The sequence below is a fragment of the Paroedura picta genome, chromosome 1, assembly GCF_049243985.1.
Source record: "Paroedura picta isolate Pp20150507F chromosome 1, Ppicta_v3.0, whole genome shotgun sequence".
NCBI classification, from domain to species: domain Eukaryota; kingdom Metazoa; phylum Chordata; class Lepidosauria; order Squamata; family Gekkonidae; genus Paroedura; species Paroedura picta.
In genome coordinates, this window is record NC_135369.1 from 200,746,207 (window position 1) to 200,768,017 (window position 21,811).

Here is a 21,811-nt window from a genome sequence, read left to right on the forward strand (position 1 = left end):
TTGCGGAGAAGGGGGGCTGCGATGGCACACCAGCTGGCCACTGCAACACCATCACTGCTGCTGCCCCTCCTTTCCGCGCCACAGCACTGGCCTCCTACACACCACTTTGGGCTCCAGTGATCGCCGAGGTGGCCAAACCAAGCCCAAGTGCACAACTCTAGTTTAAACCCCCAAGGAGAACTTTGCTCATCAAATTCTAGCTTACTGGTGGTCGGCGACCCCAGGGGAAGAGTGTGTGGCCTGGTGGAATGAGGGCTCTTCTTCCAGGCATGTGGTTGAGGCCAGGGTCGCCCTCTGCATGCCCCCCAGCCTAGTCCCTGGCCCTGACGTCTCTCAGGCCATTCTCCCTCATTCAAGAGGGGCTGATAACTGGTGCTTTGTGCGCTCTGTTGGGTAATCTGGTTTAAAGGGCCCACCCAAAAGAGCCCCAGCTCAGACACCTCTCAGTTGCTGGGAGGTTTCTTTTTTGCAGCTTTGGGGCTGCTTCCCCCCCTTGTGTTTTTCGATTCGAATGTATCGGACCTGGGAAAAATAGGATTTTTGGCAAAATCCAGATCCAAACACTTTACCAGAATTGAGATTTTTTCAGGAATTCTGAAACTGTTTCAGGTTCAATAGACCTGAACTGAAAAATACCAAGAAAAAAACCATTGCACTTTAAATTTCACACTTGCCACCTGATGATGACAAACAAAGACACTGCCCTCTTTCCTTCCTAACTGGATAATCTGTCATGCTGAGGAAAAGTCCCAAGTAGTTTTAGTAAGTCAATGGAAAGCACAAGGGATTACTTTGTCAAAATGCGCAGTGCACAGGGGCATGGACTCTGCACTGACAAAGGCAGACCTTCGGGAAGAGAGCGCACAGCAGATGGGGTCAAAGGAGCCAACATCTGACGTTGGATTTCAAAGCTAGGCAGCTTCTTCACACAGCTCTCAACAGCCAACATCCACATTATGGCACAAAAGCATTTCAAAGTAGGCCGATGAAAATCACAAAGGCAGATCTAAGAACAAACCATCAGTCAGGTTGCAATAATAAATCACCATAGTTTTGTAGTCTAAGAGGATTGTGAAAAGAATGGCACTAGAAGGCACCACCAATTTCTCCCCTCCTCGTCCTGGCAATAAGAATTAGAGGACCTGGAAGAAACTGGGCTGCGGGTGGGACAGTATTTCTAGCATTCGGTAACCACAAGATGCCCTCCAAAATTAGACAGAGGGACGTGACATTGGGTTGAAGTAGGATTTCTGGGTTCATATCTCACCAGCTGCTTTTTTACTTTGACATTCAAGCCGGAACTCTAGCAAGATGCTGAAATGTCATACTTTGGTCACATGACGAGGAGACAAGAGTTAGAGGAGGAGTAGTAACCATACTGACACTTTTGCATTCAGAAAACAGCCAGAGACCCGGAGCTCCTTAACAAAATTTGTGGCAGGGGAGAAGCTTTCGTGAGTCGCTGCTCACATCTTCAGATCCGGTGAGAATGCGAGTTTTTATAGCTTGGCTCTGAAATCGCTTCACTCTCCAAGACAGATGATGAACTAGAGCAGGGACTCAGGAAAGCTCCTCCCCTGCCACAAATGTTGTTAGTGTTGCAGGGGCTGATGGAGACTTGCTCTTTTCTGAGTGCAAAACGGTCAACCTAGTTACTCGCCCTATCATTCCTTTTTTTATACATAAAACCTACCTGGCAAGCAAAGCAGAGATATTTCTTATATTTAAAATGTCTTTATGGGACTTAATCCAGCATGATACTCAACCCTCTTTCGTGTGCTTTGATGTTTGCCTCCTGGGGGACCCTACATGGTAGAAAGGAGGCATAAAGTGCTTTAAGCAAAAATAAAGACACTTATTATCCAAATTAAAACTTAAACCAATTGGGTTTCCTGCTCTCGGTTGAGAAATTTGTAAAGATTTTTTTTGGGGGGGGGAGGACTTCAGCAAGCTGCCATTTTCTCCAGGGGAACTGATCTCTGTCCCTTGGAGGTCAGATGTCACGCCAATGGGCCCCTAGCCACAGAACAAAACAATAGAAATAAATGAAGCATTAAAATCAGATTAAGCCAAAAGCCTACCAGGAAACCCTGGATTACACGGCTTCTTAAAACCCAATGAAAAGGAGGAATGTGTAGCCTTCTCTGATCCCATAACGTTGGAAGGACAGTGTAGAAAGTGTGAGTCATAGCAGTGATCACTTCTACAGACCCAAGCATGGGAAAGCTGGGCAGAAGCTGCCGTAAGAAGGTGACTCTTGCAAAGGGCTGAAGAGGAAGAGACAGGTCAACAGAGGGAACAGAACCTGAGGGAGAGCAAGAGATCTCTTGTGTAAAGCTTGACTGCTAATGAATCATCCCAATTTCGGTAAGGAGCAGCACCGCTCTGCAAGCACGGTTTTCACAGGGCTTGCTGCTGGCACACTGGTCCAGTTAAATAACATACACTGTTATTTAACAGTGCACTTCAGTGCGCCTTGGCCACTTCGGTGATCCTAGCCGTGACCTCGTCGGCCCATTCTTGCAAGCCGTAGAGCAGGGGTAGTCAAATTGCGGCCCTCCAGATGTCCATGGACTACAATCCCATGAGCGAATGCAGTGTCTCGACTTTGGCCTGTCATGTGGCCTCTGCCCTGGGCCCCACAGGCCTCCGCCTCCACTGGCCATGTCTCTGTTTCATGGACAGCGCCCAGCCTCCACCTCCACCAGCTGACTCCCTCCCTCCCCCCCTCCCTCATGGTTGGTGCCCTGGCCTCCGCCTCCACCGGCTGCTTCCCTTCCTGCCTCTTCTGATGCAGTCCCTGGGCAGGACTACAGATGTCACGTCTGTACCCATTTCCGTCCCAGGAGGCATGCCAGAAGATGTGTTCCACATCAAAAATATCCATTTGGGAAACCCTTCCAGGGCCATCAAGAAGCCCCAGGGTTTCACGAAACCCTGGTTGAGAAAGCCTGGACTAGACAGACCACTGGTATGACCCAGCAGGGCCCTTCTTATATGTTAATATAAACCTCTGAATTTCAGTACCAGGAGGCAATATCAGAAGGTCTTGGCCAGGGGTAGTCAAACTGCGGCCCTCCAGATGTCCATGGACTACAATTCCCAGAAGCCCCTGCCAGCATTCGCTGGCAGGGGCTCCTGGGAATTGTAGTGCATGGACATCTGGAGGGCCACAGTTTGATTACCCCTGGTCTTGGCAGTGGGACCTCCAGAGGAACTGGTTGGCCACTGTAAGAGATAGGATGCCAGACTAGATATACCCTGGTCTGACCCAGACAGTCTCTTCTCATGTCCTTATAAACATCTGGATCACAAAGCCAGGAGGCAACAACAGGGGAAGGCCTCCATCTCTATGCCCTACTGTGGGCCATCCAGAGGAACTGACTGGCCATTGTGCAGGATGCTGGCCTACAAGGACTCCTGGACTGGCTCTTCTGCTGTTCTTAAAATCTCGTATCTTGAAAACTGTGTTGGTCTGTAAGGTGCCACGGGGCTCAGAGCTGGCTGTCCTCTTGTTGTAGGACTTTTTGCACTTTCAGCCCCTTGAGGACAGCCTGAGAAGTACAAAAAAAAAAGAAAAAGTAACAGTGCCTACTGCAAACGGGGCCTGCAGCCCGCATTTCCTCCGTGTGTTTGGAAAAAGCGCATTTCACGGCCAGAGCAGTTGCAGTTCTCAAGCAGAATACACTGGAGAGTCAACGGATGAGGAGAGAATGCTGAATTGTTCCTGTAAGTACCAGGGGAGCCAAGCTCAAACTTCCAGCTGTTTTATGTTGCCAAAGCTGTATTATTTTATGGCTCGCACTTAAAGTTTGCCTCTTCCCAAGACACAGGGTTTTAGCATGCAGCCGTAAAACAGAACAGATGAATGGGTTGATGCTTCTATTTCTCCCTGAAGCTAAGCCTGCCGCACAGACGTCAATTAAAATACAAGCCAGTTCTCTATGATTGACACATCAAAACGGGAGCAGCTCAAACAAAGAGGATCAAGTTTTTAAAAGGGAAACTATTTTAAAAGATTTTTTTTCCCAGTCATGACGTACTAAGCAAGGGGGGAGAAAAGAGAGAAAAGGAAACTTAGATCATGCCTATCATCTGAAAGTTGTACCTCAGTTCTGAGCAATATGAATTTTCCAATCCCCAGTTCCGTCTCTGGGCAGAAATTAAGCAAAGCGGTTCATTCTGCCATGCCATCTGCCTGGTGGCTCTCAGTGCCACATAGCGCTCCATATTGCGCACACATTTCAAAGTGTGAGGCTGTTATGTTATTGGCAAAGCTGGTAGCACTGGAGAGCCAAGCAGTGGACTGGCTGCCTTTTTAAAAATGCCAGCAGGAAGCCTTAAGGGGGAGGGGAGCAGCGCCCACAATATGCCGCATATATGGGCAAACCTGATTCTGTGAGAATTTTTAGGGAAGCACACAAGAGGCTGGGCAGCAACTGTGGCACTGTTCTCCGAGGCAGAATAAGGATGGGATGGGAAAGGGAGTTCTTGGGGGGAAAGGAAGGCACTCTGTTGTATCATCCCTGTTTTGGTATATCTTGGGTCCCAAACCAGTTTCTCCCTTGCTGGGCTTTCTAACTGGCGAGAGAGCGCAATGTATTAGTGCTAAACACTAACGCAGGGGTCTCCAACATGGTGCCCAGCAATACCTTTCATGGTGCCCATTAGGTATTTATACAGAAAGAGTGCAGGCTTAGGCGGAGCTTGTCCCCAGCAGTGCTTCAGGTTGGCTGTGCAGGTTGGAACTCATCCTTTGGGCTGATCCTGCGTTGAGCAGGGGGTTGGACTAGATGGCCTGTATGGCCCCTTCCAACTCTATGATTCTATGAACATTGAGTAGGGGGTTGGACTAGATAGCCTGTATGGCCCCTTCCAACTCTATGATTCTATGAACATTGAGTAGGGGGTTGGACTAGATAGCCTGTATGGCCCCTTCCAACTCTATGATTCTATGAACATTGAGTAGGGGGTTGGACTAGATGGCCTGTATGGCCCCTTCCAACTCTATGATTCTATGAACATTGAGTAGGGGGTTGGACTAGATGGCCTGTATGGCCCCTTCCAACTCTATGATTCTATGATTCTATGTTAGAGATTCTGCTGTAAATACTGAAGAGTTATGAGGACAGTTCTGAAGACCCTCAGTCCCTGGCATTTTGTGGTTGGATCCACCTCCTGCAGCAGCCATTTTGTTGCAGGGACCACCACCTTGTATAAGAATCCCCAAAGCACCCCTAGATTCATAAAGCCTGGGGACCCCTGCACTAGAATTTGGGATTTGCTTTAACAGGATCGGGATACAGACGTTCACCAGGCCTTTGCTAGTCTAACAAGTTCGTTAAGGCCAACAAGGATTTATTCAAGGCATGGGCTTTCGTTTCCCAGTTCATGCCCATCTCAAGTTCTAGATCTACCCAGCTTTGCAGGAAAACATGACCTTAAAAAGAAAAGAAAGAAAACTGCCTCATTTTGGGATAGAATCCTTCCTGAAAGCTAACCAAAAGCAAACAAACCACATCAGAAATTGACTAAACTTGGGGTGACAGCTCCAGATACCACGTCAACTGTGAGCTGGGAGGAGGGAGAGAGAAGGAAGAGACCGCGCTGGGGGGGGGGGGGATGGCCACAGGGAGTGGTCGGAATGATATTTTCCTTCCTTTGCAAGTTCTTGTAGGTCTCTTCCTTGCAAACTGTATTTTGCAAGCATGACATAAATACATAATATGAATGCATTTAAAATAACTGTATACCATTCCCTGAACAAAAAAAATATGCCCCAATATGGGGGGGGGGGGGACGACGACGACGACAAACAAGCCCCAGACTCAACCAAACACTAGAAAGCATTGGACACAGTGCACTGTGTTTTGTAAATGTAAGGTGGGAACCCAGCCTCCTGGGAGCGGCCATGGTCGTGTTCTACTGCTCATCCCTAACCAGTCTGGACACTTTGGGGGGGGGGGGACCACGCCTCCATGTGTTGCTCATCTTGACAGGTATGCCTCCCCGAGGGTCAGTTTTTTAGTGGTTTTTGCGGAGTCTCTTTAAATCCCTGTTTTCTGCTCCATCAATGAACCACCACAAACCACTTTGTGATGGTAGACCAGTTAAAATATGGTTCATGAATCACAAACAGGCCAATATTTGTGACGAATTGTGCATCATGCTTCATGCTTCATTTCATGCCCATCCCTTGTCAGGGTTAACAGAATATAACAAGCAGCAATAAACTACCAGCAATAAACTATCCACTTTAAAAAGATGATGTCCTGAATGGTCTTCATGAGCCCTGCAACCTTTCTATACCTGTTCAATCTTTTAAAAGTTTTCGGAAGTAAGAACTCTCAAAAAGGCAGGCCACTCAATGTAGTGATTGCTACAGGCATAAAGAAAAAGGAGACCAGACAGAGTGTCCTACATAGTAAACATATTATATCACTGGATGTAAAGGAGCCAACTGTATATTTAGCATGGCTGTTTCTGTATTTTATGTATGCTGCTTTATTTACTGATGCCTGACCATTGATAAAGGCAGGGGTGGCGAAATGCATCAGTGGTGGCATTAGCAACACTTGGATTTGAAGGAGATTATATTTCGAGCCTTGGGATTTTAATTTTAATAAATATTAACATTCAATTTTGCAACACGTTTTGCCCTACAGAGGCTTGAGCACGTTTCCCTTGTTTTGACCCTTTTTTATTTTCTCCTTTGTGCTGTGAACTAAAGGGAACCTCAATAGATCAGAGAGACTAACGCTCTGAATCCCATTGCTAGGAGGCAACACTGGGGAAAGACCTCAGCCTCTACACCAGGGGCAGTCAAACTGAGGCCCTCCAGATGTCTGTGGACTACAATTCCCATGAGCCCCTGCCAGCATTCGCTGGCAGGGGCTCATGGGAATTGTAGTCCACGGACATCTGGAGGGCCACAGTTTGACTACCCCTGCTATACACCCTGCTATTGTATCTCCAAAAGTACTGGCTGGCCACTATGTGAGACTTGATGCTGGACTAGATGAACCTCTTATAAACAAATTCAGATTCAATAAATTAGCACTAAAGGTCTTGTTTATGAAGAAAAGTGCGTTAAACATTTGCAAAGATCTGATGGTTCCTTCCCCAGAAAACTTGCTAGTTGCCACGGTGTTCTCCACAATAAAGCATCCATCCCTCAAATTCTAACTTAAGATCTCCAATAAAAATAATTTAAAGCAAATTTAACAAACTGTACTTTTAAAAAAGAGCCTCTTGTGGCGCAGGGTGGTAAGGAAGCCAATATGCTGTCTGAAGCTCTGACCATGAGGCTGGGAGTTTGATCCCAGCAGCCAGCTCAAGGTCAACTCAGCCTTCCATCCTTCCGAGGTGGGTAAAATGAGTACCCAGCTTGCTGGGGGGTAAACGGTAATGACTGGGGAAGGCACTGGCAAACCACCCCGTATTGAGTCTGCCATGAAAACGCTAGAGGGCGTCACCCCAAGGGTCAGACATGACTCGGTGCTGGCACAGGGGATACCTTTACCTTTAGCTTACTTTTAAAAATTCAAGCCATATTGAACAAAATGATGTTGCTACTCATTCTACATCCAACTCCATTCTACACAAACTGAAGTTTAAGGCTCAGGAATCCACATTAAACATTCAGACATTAAAAAATAAAACATGCAAAACAAGTCTTACTTTTAGAATATTTTGGGTTTCATTCCACTTATTGGTCCATTCTTTGGTAAGCTCTTGCACCTAGGGGGGAGGAGAGGGAAAACCCAGAGCATTAATCAAAACAAAAGTCTAGAGTTTTTAGGTACTGAACCTCTGTCTTGAATTATGTTCTCACAACAATCTGTGAGGAAGGTCAGGCTAGTGACTCCAGCAGTTGTGACACTCCATGCAGGGGTGGTTTTTTCCTCCCCTCTTAAGAAATTTGTTTGAGAGAATAAAGTTATGTTGACAAAAAAAGCTGCTTTTTTAAAGCTGTGTGCAAAAATAAAAGGTTTCATTTTCAAAACTAATTAATTGCTGCATTAGATTAGGGACTGACCATTGTAAAACCCATTTCAGATTTCTAGGAATTAAACCTGCAACAATTACCTTGAATCATATCACACAACATGCTAATGAGGTTAACAAAAGGCAATGGAAAACTAATGCTCAAATACTTCTTGTGCAGATTTCCCAGCAGGGAAAAAGATGATTATTACCATCTGATTATGAATAATACATTCTAATTAGCCCCTATTTTGCAGTTTCTAATGTGAACAATAATTCACAACACTTCTTAGCTTATTGATTTAACCTGGAACACAAAATTATAGTTTGATTTTTATTATGTTTACACAGAAACTGCCGGAGGTTGGTTTCTCTCTAGAGTCGAGATTAATCGCTGTTCAGCCAACAAAATGGGTCCCCAGGTTTTGGGGGAGAAAAATTGGGAGAGAAAATTTCTTGAGATTTGGGAGATGGAGCCAGGGGAGGGAAGGGCTTGTGGAGGGGGAGACCTCAGCTGGTCTTAATACCATAAGAGTTCACCCTCCACAGTACCAATTTTTTTCCAGGGAAAAAGATCTTGCTCATATGGAGATCAACTGCAATAAAGGGAGATCTCCAGGTGCTACCTGGAGGTTGACAACCCTATCTGGAGGTTGACAACCCTATCCACAAGGAAGTTGCTACTTTAAGACAAAAACACCCAACGTAAACAGCATTAAAAATAATAAACACTGTTCTAGACTATCCAATGGTGAAGTTAATTTCCCTACAATGCTCCTACAACATATTCCTAAAAGCCCTTCATCTCAATCGAAGGCTATCTAGAACAGGCAGGTCTTTAAGCCCAGCCAGATGGCCCATGGTGATGGGGGTAGCAGCAGAGAAGGCCCTGCCCGGGGTCACCTAGCCAAATCTCAGACAAGCCTGGTTCCCTAAGTAAGGTCCCCTGTACAGATTCCAACTCCCACGTTGGACAATCCAAGGTCCAAGGTGTGCAGGGCTTCAAGGGCCTAAACCAGCACCTTGTATTGGGCCCAGTAGATGACATCACACCAGCTTCATAGGATCCCAGATGAACATCCCAGTAAAGACCTTTGCCATTCTATTTGGGACCACCAAGAGCTTCCTTGCAATCTTCAAGGGCAGCCCTACACAGAGGCCCAGAACCTCATTCAGAACACTTTCCGGCAAACTGTTCACTTACTCTTGCTTCATTCTGCTGAAGTTTCTCTTCCATACTTAAAGCAGTTGGAGAATCCAGAAGCGCGATCTGAGTGGAAAGCAAAGCAAAGATCATTAATTCACTGGTTTCGGTGAACGAGATTATTCTGCCCTGCTGAAATCTCTTCCCTGCATATGGAATGGGCAGCTCTCCAGACAAGTCTACCTGTGAAGGATCATCATTTATGTGCTTCCTTTGAATGATCTACAGCAGGTGTGGCCAAACTGTGCCTCTCCAGATGTTCATGGATTACAATTACCACGAGCCAACAGGGGCTCATGGCAATTGTAGTCCCTGGACATCTGGAGAACCTTAGTTTGACCACCTTTCATGGATAGCCTGGTGAGACACCAGGTGAGCCAGCAGGGTTTGAGTGTCAGACTGGAATCTGGGAGAACTGGGCTGAAATCTGCACTCTGCCACGGAAGCTTGATGGGACGGGTGACCTCGGGACAGTCTAACTGACCTCCTAGGTGACTTGTGGAGATGAAATGCAAGAGAGAAGAATGATGTGAGCAATCTGGGGTCCACACTGGAGAGAAAGATAAACGAGGCAATAGGCCCACTGTTGGGTAAAGATGGAGAGGTTAGGATAAAGGACAGAGACACTGCAGAAAGGCTCAATTGCTATTTTGCCTCTGAATATGGACATATCTAAGGATGACACTAGGCAAGGTATAGTGTCTGGGTGGTAGGTGTCAAGTGATAAAAGAACTCACAACAAAACTTCTGTAATAAGAAAGCTTTAATGGAAGTTTACTTCAGTCACTATAACTTGAAAAGTCAAATCTAACCTACAATGAAAATGCAAGCCCTTTTCAAAGCAGTTCTTCCGCCCAAAACTTGAATGTTCCCAGAGGGAGGGTTCCCTCCTTTCCAGGTACCAATTTAGGTAACTAGCCAGGGAGTGTTACATTTGGCGCATCCTTGGACTGCCTGGCGCCTATTAACAAGATACACTATTATTGTTACAAAAAGCAGAGCTAGCTTGCAAGGTTCAAGAGACAAACAGTTCAAAGCGGGCACTACAAATCATGATAACATGGGAACAGCAAAGAGGTTTCGGTTTTAGGCAGACAGCAAAATCAAGGGGCTTGAGTTACATAGAGAGCCCCAACTGAATACAAAGCATACAGGATACAGACACGATGGAGAGGCCCCTGTTCATGGACAAGTCATGGCAGGGAACAGGTACTGATCCTGACAGTAGGTTGACATGGACAGAGAGGTTGTTGAGAGGCAGTTAGCTGCACTGCGCGAGTTCAAATCCCCTGGGCCAGATGGTGTGCACCTGAGAGTGCTCAAAGAACTTTCCGGAGAGTTTATGGAACACTTGTCCACCATCTTTAGGACCTCTTGGAGGACTGGAGATGTGCCAGAAGACTGGAGGAGAAGGAATCTTATCCCAATCTTTAAAAAAGGGAGGAGAGATGCCCTGGGAAACGACACGTCAGTGAGTATGACCTCAATTGTAGGGAAGATAATGGAGCGGATTTTAAACGGGGCAATCTGCAAACATCTTGGTGATCTGGGGAAGTCCTCACGGATATGTCTCCAACATGCCCTGCCAGACCAACCTGATTACCTTCTTTGACAGAGTGGTGGGCTTATTAGATCGCAAAAACTCAGTGGATGTTGTTTACCTGGATGTCACTAAGGCTCTTGATGTTCTAATGGGTAAACTGGAGGGCTGTAGACTGGATTTTCATCACCTGGCTGGAGACATGCATGGTCACCATGGAGGCGAGGCTTTGGATTGCAGTCATAACTTACTGGCTGAAGCTGACTACCTCATCTAAGAGTTTAGTTCTGAAAGATAAATATGTGCCCACTTGGGCAAGGTTGGTGAGAAATAAGGTTGGTGAGAAATAAACTGGGTTTCTATGGTTTGTCTGAGCCATTTCTATCTGCGGTGGATTATCAACAAACCAAGGTCTGCCAAACAAAGAATCCTAGATACAGAAAGGCAACATGCCCTGGATGGAGCTAGAAGGCATCTAACTAGTAGGGTCAGCCTAAATAGAGTTGTTCTAATGCCCTATTTAAGGAATTTAGAAAATCCAGACTATCAAAGAACATTCACCCTTATAAGGCATGATGCCTTACCCTCTGCTGTTCTAGAGGGTAAACATAGGAGGATGCCCTGGAACGCTTATGCATATGCTGAGTCTGTGGATTAGGTAATTTTTGAATGTCACCTGTACGACCAAATACGTGAATCCTTCATAGATGCTATCCGCCTAGAACAGGAATGGTCAAACTTTGGCCCTCCAGATGTCCATGGACTACAATTCCCAGGAGTCCCTGCCAGCATTCGCTGGCAGGGGCTCATGGGAATTGTAGTCCATGGACATCTGGAGGGCCGCAGTTTGACTAACACCCAGGAAAGATAGAATGTTAGAAGATCCCAAAGACTACCTTTCAAATGGCGAAGCTTGGTTGCCAGGCAATTAGGCTTCGGAAACAATGGTTACTCCCCATACCTAGGTAATATATTCCACTGATTGTTTTATTGATTTATATAACACTTTATGCTACATTTTTATATTCTGTATGCAATGCTTTTTAGGACTGGTCCAGCCTGGATAGGGAACTGGCCAGAAAACTGTGCCCAAGGAGTGGCTGTCCATAGTATTTTATGAGTGGAGACATTTTTTTTTCATTGATCTGGACAAGGGGGTAGACTGAGGGAATCCTCATTAAATATGTGGGTGACACCAAACTGGGAGGAGTAGTGAACATTCCGGAGATAAAGTGTTCAAGTGGGCAAATGAGAACAGTAAAAAAGGTGGATGCAGTCTTGGGCTGTATCAATAGAAGCATCACATCAAAATCACAAGATGTCACAGCCAGGCTGTATTCTGCATTAGTCAGTCCCTACCTGGAGTCCTGTGTGCAGTTCTGGAGGCCTCACTTCAAAAGGGACATGGCCAAAATTGGCTGAGGGATTTGGGAAGGTGAGGGGCGTCATGTTTGTAAGGTGTCATGTTTTAAGTATTTGAAAGGTTGTCACTTGGAGGAGGGAATGGAGCGGTTCCTGTTGCCAGCACCTTTTTTATTACTGATTTGAAATGTTTTAAATCCTTTTAAGAGCCTCTTGTGGTGCAGAGTGGTAAGGCAGCAGACATGCAGTGTGAAAGCTCTGCCCATGAGGCTGGGAGTTCAATCCCAGCAGCCGGCTCAAGGTTGACTTAGCCTTCCATCCTTCCGGGGTCGGTAAAATGAGTACCCAGCTTGCTGGGGGGTCAACGGTAATGACTGGGGAAGGCACTGGCAAACCACCCCGTATTGAGTCTGCCATGAAAACGCTAGAAGGCGTCACCCCAAGGGTCAGACATGACCCGGTGCTTGCACAGGGGATACCTTTAAATCCTTTTATATTTTCCTTTTGTATTGTAATGGCCTATGGCTACATGCAATAAAATCTGACTTGACTTGACTGTTGCCAGCAGAGGACAGGACCTGCAGTAACGACTGTTAATTATGTGTATAACGTTACTGGGTAAATATGAGGGGGGGGGATTTCACAGTCAGAGTAGTTCAGCAGTGGAATAGGCTGCCTAAGGAGGAGGTGAGCTTCCCCTCACGGGTGGTCTTCAAGCAGCAACTGGACAGGTACTTATCTTGTATAAATTAGGCTGATCCTGCATTGAGCAGGGGGCTGCGTGTGGAAGTTCAAAGAGTGTGGAAGGGAATGTGTGGATTCCCTCCCCATCCTGCACCCCACACACCATCACTGGCAGGCATTTTCCCTTTAAAAAACAGGTAGTGAGGTATAGTGTAGTAGTGTTAGGACACTGACTCTGTTGTCAGTGTCCACAATATGTGGGCAATTTTAAAGTTCAGACAGTAACATAATGACTGCCCTAGGACGGGAAGCCAGAGACAGAACGGCTGCCACAGCTGACTTAGAAAGCCTCCCCCCCCCCCGATTTCTGAAAACATCTGTCAGGCAGCAGGAAAGGTGTCATGATTGCCACCGTGCCCATGGACACCACACATTGGGGAGCCCTGACCTGGCCTGTCAATACAACAATGGCAAAAAGACCACTGGGGACTCCAGAGGGAAAAACAGGAAAGCACAGAGGAAATCCCAGCAGGGAACTGAAGAGCAAATTACGTCAGGAAAATGCCAGAGCTGCATCAGTCTATGTGAACGCCAGCATAAAATCAAGAGCATTCTGTGAAGGAGAGGCAGAAGGCGCTTCTCAAAGAAACTCCGGGGGCTTCTCTCAGGTGCAAACTCACCTGATTTCCCTGGGCAAGCAGAGCTTTCAGCCGGGCTATTTCAGCTCGAAGTTCTCGAATCAGCTTGACATTTGGATCTTCATTGATGGTAGGCTTGTTAATGATGTTTTTGGCCCGGTTTGCATAGCGAAGGGTGCTTAGGGTTTCCCCGTAATTCACGTCGGCGGGTGAAATAGCTGAAGGAAGAGAATTCGGACACAGGCTCACCAAAGCATCATTTCAAAATCATACAAACCCTATATTGGCAGGGGTGGGGGGGGGGACAGAAAGTGAGTGGCCTATTTTCCTGCTGTGACGTGGACTGTGTTACTCATTTTCTATGCATGATTTAACAGCCTATTTCAAACCAGGCAATTTCTGACTTGGACACAATCACAAAAGAAAGGTACAGCAGTTTTTAACAAAATAATTCAACTAAAAAAACCTAGATTTGAAACCAGAAGAGTTGGTTCATACTATTGTAGAAGAGGAAGAGCTGGTTCTTGTATGCCGCTTTTCTCTACCCAAAGGAGTCTCAAAGCAACTTACATTTGCCTTCCCTTTCCTCTCCCCACAACAGACACCATGAAGTGGGTTAGGCTGAGAGAGCCCTGAGATCGTGGTGGTAGTAGCAGTAGTAGCAGTAGTAGCAGTAGTAGTTGTAGTAGGAGGAGGAGGAGGAGGAGGAGGAGGAGTTGGTTCTTATATGCCGCTTTTCTCTACCCAAAGGAGTCTCAAAGTGGCTTACAGTCACCTTCCCTTTCCTCTCCCCACAACAGACACCCTGTGAGGGAGGTGAGGCTGAGAGACCCCTGATATCACTGCTCAGTCAGAATAGTTCTATCAGTGCTGTGGTGAGCCCAACGTCACCCAGCTGGCTGCAAGTGGAGGAATGCAGAATTGAACCCAGCTTGCCAGATTAGAAGTCTGCACTCCTAACCACTAAACCAAGCTGGCTCTTGTGACCAACAAGAGGGGAGGGAGACTCTTGAAACCTTATGCCCCAAAATATGTTCGGTTTCTGAGGGGCTCTTGGTCTCAAATCCAGATCTTCCACTGCCTCCCAACATGGCTACCCTGCTGTAATTTATGTAATTTTGATGGTTTTATGTGGTTTTATGATGTTTTTATGTTTTTTATTGGATGTAAACCGCCACAAGCCAACACGCTGACAGTGGCAGTATATGAATGAATAAATGAATGAATGAATGAATCTAATACTCAGAACAAAGCAAGTTCTTGTTTCTGCACAGATGTAGTTTCTTATCTTGTTACCACTAGTCAAAAAGGGGCAATTTTTGTATCATTACATTTAACAAACTTTATGGTCAAGCAACAAGCAAGCTTCAAAGCACACCTTCGCCATCCTCTCCTAATGTGTGCTACTCAGATGGGTGACCATCTGAGGGAGAGGGCAGTACGGTGGCAAAACCCGGCACCGAAGGAAGAGAGAGAAAGGAGCAGTATCAGTGGGCAAGGCTACCCATGGCATGCCGCATCAGAAGCGGGACGGACCAACCAGTCTCCTCGCTCATCCAGTTTGCCCCGCCTCCTGGCCTACATGACACACATTGTTGCTACAAGGGCCAGACAAACTCATCATCAAATACAGCACAAAGAAGGATTTTCTTGTTATTTACCAAAGTATTTGTACCCTGCCATTTCTTGTGGCTCAAGGCAGCTTACAGTTAATAATTAAACATCAGAGATTCTAATAAACCTCTCAAGTGATCTGTCTCCCCTGAAAAGACACCTGCTGTTGCAAGCAAGCAAACAAAACTGGTAGAGCCTCCTGAAGATCTCCAACAAGGTGACCCTCCTAATGTCTTCCAGAACCCCAGGGAGCAGGGGACAAATACTCAGATTCTGGTCAGTTTGAGGTGGGCCACCCTGAATGGGGAAGCAAACAGCAGGGGGCACCCTGAAGACCATGATGTAAGTGGTGCATGGAAATATACAGGATTTAAGAACTGAGTGACACAGAACTCACTAAGTTGCTCCATTTTTGCACCACTGTTAACTCTTTTATAATCTCTGAGCCAGCTTGGTGTAGTGGTTAGGATTGCCAACTTCCAATCTGGGGAGCTGAGTTAGATTCCTCACTCCTCCACGTGACCTTGGGCTCATCACAGCCATCAGAAAGCTTTTCTGACTGAGCAGTAATGTCAGGGCTCTCTCAGCCTCACCTATCTCACAGGGTGCCTGTTGCGGGGAGAGGAAAGGAAAGGGGATTGTAAGCCACTCTGAGACTCCTTCCGGTAGAGAAAGGTAGCATATAAGAACCAACTCTTCTTCTTTTTCAGTAATTTCAGGGCTCTCTCAGCCTCACCCACCTCACAGGGTGTCTGTTGCCGCTTTGAGACTCCTTTGGGTAGAGAAAAGCAGCATAGAAGAACCAACTCTTCTTCTTCTTCAGTAATATCAGGGCTCTCTCAGCCTCACCTCCCTCACAGGGTGTCTGTTGTGGGGAGAGGAAAGGGAAGGCAACAGTAAGCCACTTTGAGACTCCTTCAGGTAGAGAAAAGTGGCATATAAGAACCAAATCTCCTTCTACTAATTTGCTGCTATTAGCTACAACAGGGGTAAGTCAACCTGTGGTCTTCCAGATGTTAATGGACTACAATTCCCATGAGTCCCTGCCAGCAAATGCCGCATCTGGGGGGCCGCCGTTTGACTACCCCTGCTTTAGAGACACGGACTAGGAGCCATGGGTTCAAATCCCACTTACATAAGGGAAAACATTTTCTGATGGGGAGGGCTTTTTGTACGTAGAAAATGCTGCCTTGGAGAGTGGTGGAGTCTCCTTTGTTGGAAGTTTTTAGGAGAACGCTGGATGAGCACCTGTCAGGACTACGTATGTTTTACGTCCCCAGGAAGAGTGGCCTTTTGTGGTCTCTTTCTGCGACTCTGATTCTGCACGCATATTTCATACTTATTGTTCAATTGCTTACGCATCTTGACTCCCATTAGCGCTTCCTGGCAACTAATGGTTGGCCAAGGCTGTATCTAAAGAAATGTGCCTGCACATGAAAGCTCTGTGGGTCTTACAGGTGCCACTGGGCTCAAACTTTGTTCTACCTTCAAGTAATAGCATGGAACAACTCTGATTTTTTTTCTCTGCTCCCGCAGTTGGCACAGAATCTTACTCTGACTGCCGCATGTTTGTGAAGATACTAAAATCTAAAAGCAGACAGTATCACTGCTTAATGCATCATTTGCAATGTCAAGCCATTAGATTTGTAGAAAACCTTTTTTATGAAGAAAGGTAACGCACTGGGAATACGGATTAAAAAATATACAACCCACTGGCAATCATCAATGTTTTCGAGTTTCCTCCCAGGCTGTCTTTCAGAAGCCACGTCAAAACAGAATCCCTGTAAGGCACAAAGACTTGCTTCTTCTTTGCAAAGGAGTTTGCAGCATCCTGAGATAAATCAGCTACGAAGGAAGAAAGACAATAAGGGGAACGTTGGAGAGGCAGATGACAAGTAGAACTGCAAAGTTTTCTTCAGCATGCAATAAACAAAAGGACAAAACAAAAAGCAGGGAGACATACCTAAGGCAGAAATTACATTTCCCAGGGTCACTAGAGACTTGTTAATATTTCCTCCTTCTTTTAATCGGACGCCAGTAGCCCCGGTGGCATCGGCTCTTTCGCTTCCAGCAAGGTCGACCAAATGTATTTTGCTCACAGTCTCACATGGCATTTCGGCATCGAACTTGGCCTGGAGGAGAAGCAGCATCCACGAGGTGTTGAGATACGAATTATTACTTTGCTCCTGCTACGAATCCCAAGGTGTTATGGGAAGACACCAGAGCACTTGTTCACAAAAAAAGGAACCAGGGTACTGTACTACTTCTGCAATTTGAGATTAGAACCGTCACTCATGCAAGTTATTTATCCGTTTACTTTTTCCAAATCGCACCTATGATAGTGCAACTGGAATTACAGACACTCAAATAAAAGCATTTCTTAACTAGGATTCGGTATGAGTCTGAAAAATGTGGTTCAAAGGATTTGAACCGGGCGTTTTGATCATGGATAAACTATCACTCTATAGCCCGGAACCATAAAATAATGAGGTGAGACGGCTATTAGGAGGTCATCAAGGCTTCTGCACTTCTGGCCTTCTGCAAAATGTGCAAAATTTAATTATTCAAGGGGGCTTTTCTATGTAGTTAATAGAGTTGCATCGTATTAAATTATACACGAACTATTTAGATAAATTATTATTAGAAGAAGAAGACTTATATGCCACTTTTCTCTACCTAAAGGAGCCTCAAAGTGGCTTGCAATCGCTTCCTGGCAAAAATTTGGTGCAAATTATCGAACAGCTGGTCCTTGAGTAGCTGGATCAGAGAGCTGTGATTTCTAAGAATCAGCATGGGTTTCGCAAGAACAAGTCACGTCAGATCAACCTGATCTCTATTTTCGAGAAAATTACTGTCTTGCTGGATCAGGGGGATGCTGTGGACATAGTTTTTCTGGATTTCAGTAAAGCTTTTGATAAGGTTCCACATGATATTCTTGTTGACAAGCTGGTAAATGTTGTATGTATCCTAATTCTGTCAGATAACTGGTTGACTGATCATAGCCAAAGGGTACTTGTAAATGATTCAGCATCGTCTTGGAGAAGAGTGTCAAGTGGAGTGCCCCAAGGATCTGTCCTGGGGCCTGTGTTGTTCAACATATTTATTTATTTATTTATTTATTTATTTATTTATTTATTTATCATACTTCTATACCGCCCTCCCCGGAGGCTCAGGGCGGTTTACATTATAACAAGGAACCTTACATAAAACAGTCTGTAAAACATATACATCAATAACCAACAATTGCAACCAAACACAACACAGTATAACAGTAAACAGTTGTGATACAAACAGGTCCAGGGCTTGTTGATGGGATTCTGAGAGGGGTGGTTTATTGATTGAATTCTGAGGGGGGGTGGGGGGGGAGCAGGGGCCCTTGGTCGCTGTTGATTACGTCTGGTCTCGGCCAAATGCCTGATGGAGGAGCTCCTTCTTGCAGGCCCTGCGGAACTGTTTAAGCTCCGTCAGGGCCCTGATCTCTTCTGGGAGCTCGTTCCACCAGGTAGGGGCCAGAACAGAGAATGCTCTGGCCCTGGTCGAGACCAGACGGACTTCTTTAGGGCCAGGGATCCTTAGCTGATTTGAGGCAGTAGAGCGTAGAGCTCTTTTGGGGGCATAGGCGGGGAGGCGGTCCCTCAGGTACACTGGGCCCTGACCGCGTATGGCCTTGAAGGTAATTACCAGAACCTTTAGTCTGATCCGGAATTCAACTGGTAGCCATTGCAGCTGATGAAGAATAGGCCGGATATGGGACCTCCACGGTGTTGCCGTGAGGATCCTGGCTGCTGCATTTTGAACTAGTTGTAGTTTCCGGGTCAGGGCTAAGGGCAGGCCTGCGTAGAGCGAGTTACAAAAGTCTAGTCTAGAGGTGACCGTCGCATGGATCACTGTGGCTAGGTGTTCCGGGGCCAGGTAGGGCGCTAGTAGTTTGGCTTGGCGGAGATGGTAGAATGCCAGCCGCGCTACCTTTGTGATCTGGGCCTCCATTGTGAGGGAGGCGTCCAGAATCACGCCTAGGTTCCTGGCGGCATGAGCCGTGGAGAGCTGCACGCCATCCAGGGTAGGCAGGCGCGCTTCCTCGCAAGGGCCCTTCCTACCTAGCCACAGGACCTCCGTCTTTAAAGGATTGAGCTTCAGACGACTCTGCTTGAGCCATCTCGTCACTGCTTCCAGGCAGCTGGCTAATGCTTCTGGGGGAGAGTCAGGGCGGCCATCCATCAGGAGGAAGAGCTGGGTGTCATCTGCATATTGATGGCAACCCAGCCCGAACGTCCGTACCAGCTGTGCGAGAGGGCGCATGAAGATGTTGAATAGGATAGGAGAGAGGACCGCTCCTTGTGGGACTCCACAAGTAAGTTGCCGGCGGCCTGATGTTTTCTCTCCTATTGCAACCCTCTGTCCACGACCCTGGAGGAAGGAGATCAGCCATTGAAGGGCTGTCCCTTGTATTCCAGCATCGATGAGGCGGCGAGCTAGAAGCTCGTGATCGACTGTGTCGAACGCTGCTGAGAGGTCTAATAATATCAGCAGTGCCGACCCGCCTCGATCCAACTGGCGACGGAGGTCGTCCGTCAGGGCGATTAGCGCTGTCTCTACCCCATGGCCAGGCCGGAAGCCAGACTGAGATGGGTCTAGGACCGAAGCTTCTTCCAGGTATTCTGTCAGTTGGTTTGCGACTGCCCTTTCTATCATCTTGCCCAGAAACGCTAAGTGAGACACGGGCCTGTAGTTGTTAGGCTCTTGTGGGTTTAGAGATGTTTTTTTCAACAGTGGACGTACCACAGCCTCTTTCAAACCCTCCGGGAATTCTCCTGTTGTTAGAGATAGGTTGATTATCTCCCGGAGGGGGCCCATTATCTTTATGCCAGCTGTTTTCAAGAGCCAGGATGGGCAAGGATCTAGTGGGCATGTAGTTGGTCTTGTTGTCGCTAGAATCCTGTCCACTTCGGTCAGCGTGAGTCGTCTGAAGTTACTCATAGTTTTCTCCAAAGACGGCCAAGGGGCCTCTAGTTCACTTTTTGTATCTAAGGTTGGGGGGAGGTCGTGGCGGAGTGTCGAGATTTTGTCCGCAAAATGACTCGCAAATGCCTCACAGCTGATGTCCAATTGGCTACTGTTTTGTTGCCCTTCAATCAGGGCAGTGAGAGATCGAACTACCTTAAACAATTGAGCTGGGCGTGAGTCTGCAGATGCGATGGTAGCCGAGTAAAAATTGCGTTTTACTGACTTCACCGCCATCTCATAGGCTTTCATCTGCATTCTATAAGATGTTCTCGAGGCTTCGTCACGAGTCTTCCTCCAAACTCGCTCTAGCCGTCTCAGTTCCCGTTTCTTGTCGCGAAGCTCCTCGGTGTACCAGGGAGCTCGCTTGAGACGGAGCCGGAGAGGGCGTCGGGGAGCTATCTCATCAATGGCAGTCAGCAGTCTGTCATGCCAGTCACTGACCAGGCCATTGAGAGAAGTGCCGGGAGGCATTGGCTCCCGCAGAGCGTTCAGGAATCCTATTGGATCCATAAGTCTCCGCGGGCGAGCTAAAATTTGCTCGGCGCCCAACTGAGGAGGTGGTGGAAGCCTTAGCCGAGCCTTTAGAGCATAGTGGTCTGACCATGGCACGGCTGTTGTTGTGACCAGATCCACATCCAAACCTACGCCGAAAATAAGGTCCAGGGTGTGGCCTGCTTGATGGGTGGGGCCAACAACAAATTGCGAGAGCCCCAGTGTTGCCATGGTTGACACTAGGTCCTGTCCAGTTCTAGAGGACAGTAGCTCAGCATGGACGTTAAAGTCCCCCAGGACTAGTAGACTGGAGAACTGTAGCGTCCAGGCCGCCACCGCCTCTAGCAGGGCAGGCAGGGCATCTGGTGGTGCAGTGGGCGCGCGGTATACTAACCAGATGGCCACGCTCTCGGTTGATCCCCATCCGAGGCCAACACATTCAATGCCTGGTATTGACGGCGCAGGGAGGGCTCTAAAGGAGAAAGCCTCTCGGGTTAGGATTGCCACCCCTCCTCCCCGCCCCGCTGTCCGGGACTGGTGGAGGACAGAGAACCCAGCAGGGGCTAGGTCTTTGAGGGCAACTGTCTCCCCTTCCCTGGTCCAGGTTTCTGTCAAGCACGCCAGGTCCGCTCTTTGCTCTACAAAGTAGTTTTGCAGCGTAGAGGTTTTGTTGTTTATTGACCTGGCGTTGCACAGGTCAATAAACAACAAAACCTCTACGCTGCAAAACTACTTTGTAGAGTATAAATTATTTGGATGAAGGATTAGAGGGTATAATTATTAAATTTGCAGACTAAACTGGGAGGGATAGTAAACACAACAGAAGAAAGAATCAGAATACAGGATGACCTTGATAGGCTCAAAAACTGGGCTAAACTGAATAAAATGAAATTCAATAGGGACAAATGTAAAGTTCTGCATTTAGGTAGGAAAAACCAAATACACCAATATAGAATGGGGGAGACTGGTCTTAACAGTAGCATGTGTGAAAAGAAGCTAGGAGTCTTAGTAAACCATACTTTGAACATGAGTCAGCAGTGTGACTTGGTGGCTAAAAAGGCAAATGGGATTTTGGGCTGAATCAAATGGAGTATCGTGTCCAGATCACGGGAGGTGATGGTACCGCTTTACTCTACTCTGGTTCGGTCTCACTTGGAGTACTGTGTTCAGTTTTGGGCACCACAGTTGAAGGGGAATGTAGACAAACAGGTGTCCAGAGGAGGGCAACAAAGATGGTGAGGGGTTTGTAAGAGGAAAGGTTGGGTGAGCTTGGTCTGTTTAGCCTGG

At 46.9% G+C, this 21,811-nt stretch overlaps 1 protein-coding gene across 2 annotated transcripts in view; it reads right to left on the reverse strand.

Annotated features, from left to right (window-relative positions):
* KIF16B (kinesin family member 16B) overlaps positions 1 to 21,811 on the reverse strand; it is a 185,175-nt gene that overhangs the window by 138,652 nt on the left and 24,712 nt on the right. For both annotated transcript variants that reach the window (XM_077316503.1, XM_077316492.1), the window contains exons 8-12: positions 16,992 to 17,160; positions 16,742 to 16,873; positions 13,457 to 13,632; positions 9,191 to 9,256; positions 7,681 to 7,740 (exon numbers count right to left, since the gene is read on the reverse strand). In XM_077316503.1, the coding sequence (XP_077172618.1) occupies positions 7,681 to 7,740; positions 9,191 to 9,256; positions 13,457 to 13,632; positions 16,742 to 16,873; positions 16,992 to 17,160 (603 nt within the window). The remainder of the gene's footprint in view (positions 1 to 7,680; positions 7,741 to 9,190; positions 9,257 to 13,456; positions 13,633 to 16,741; positions 16,874 to 16,991; positions 17,161 to 21,811) is intronic.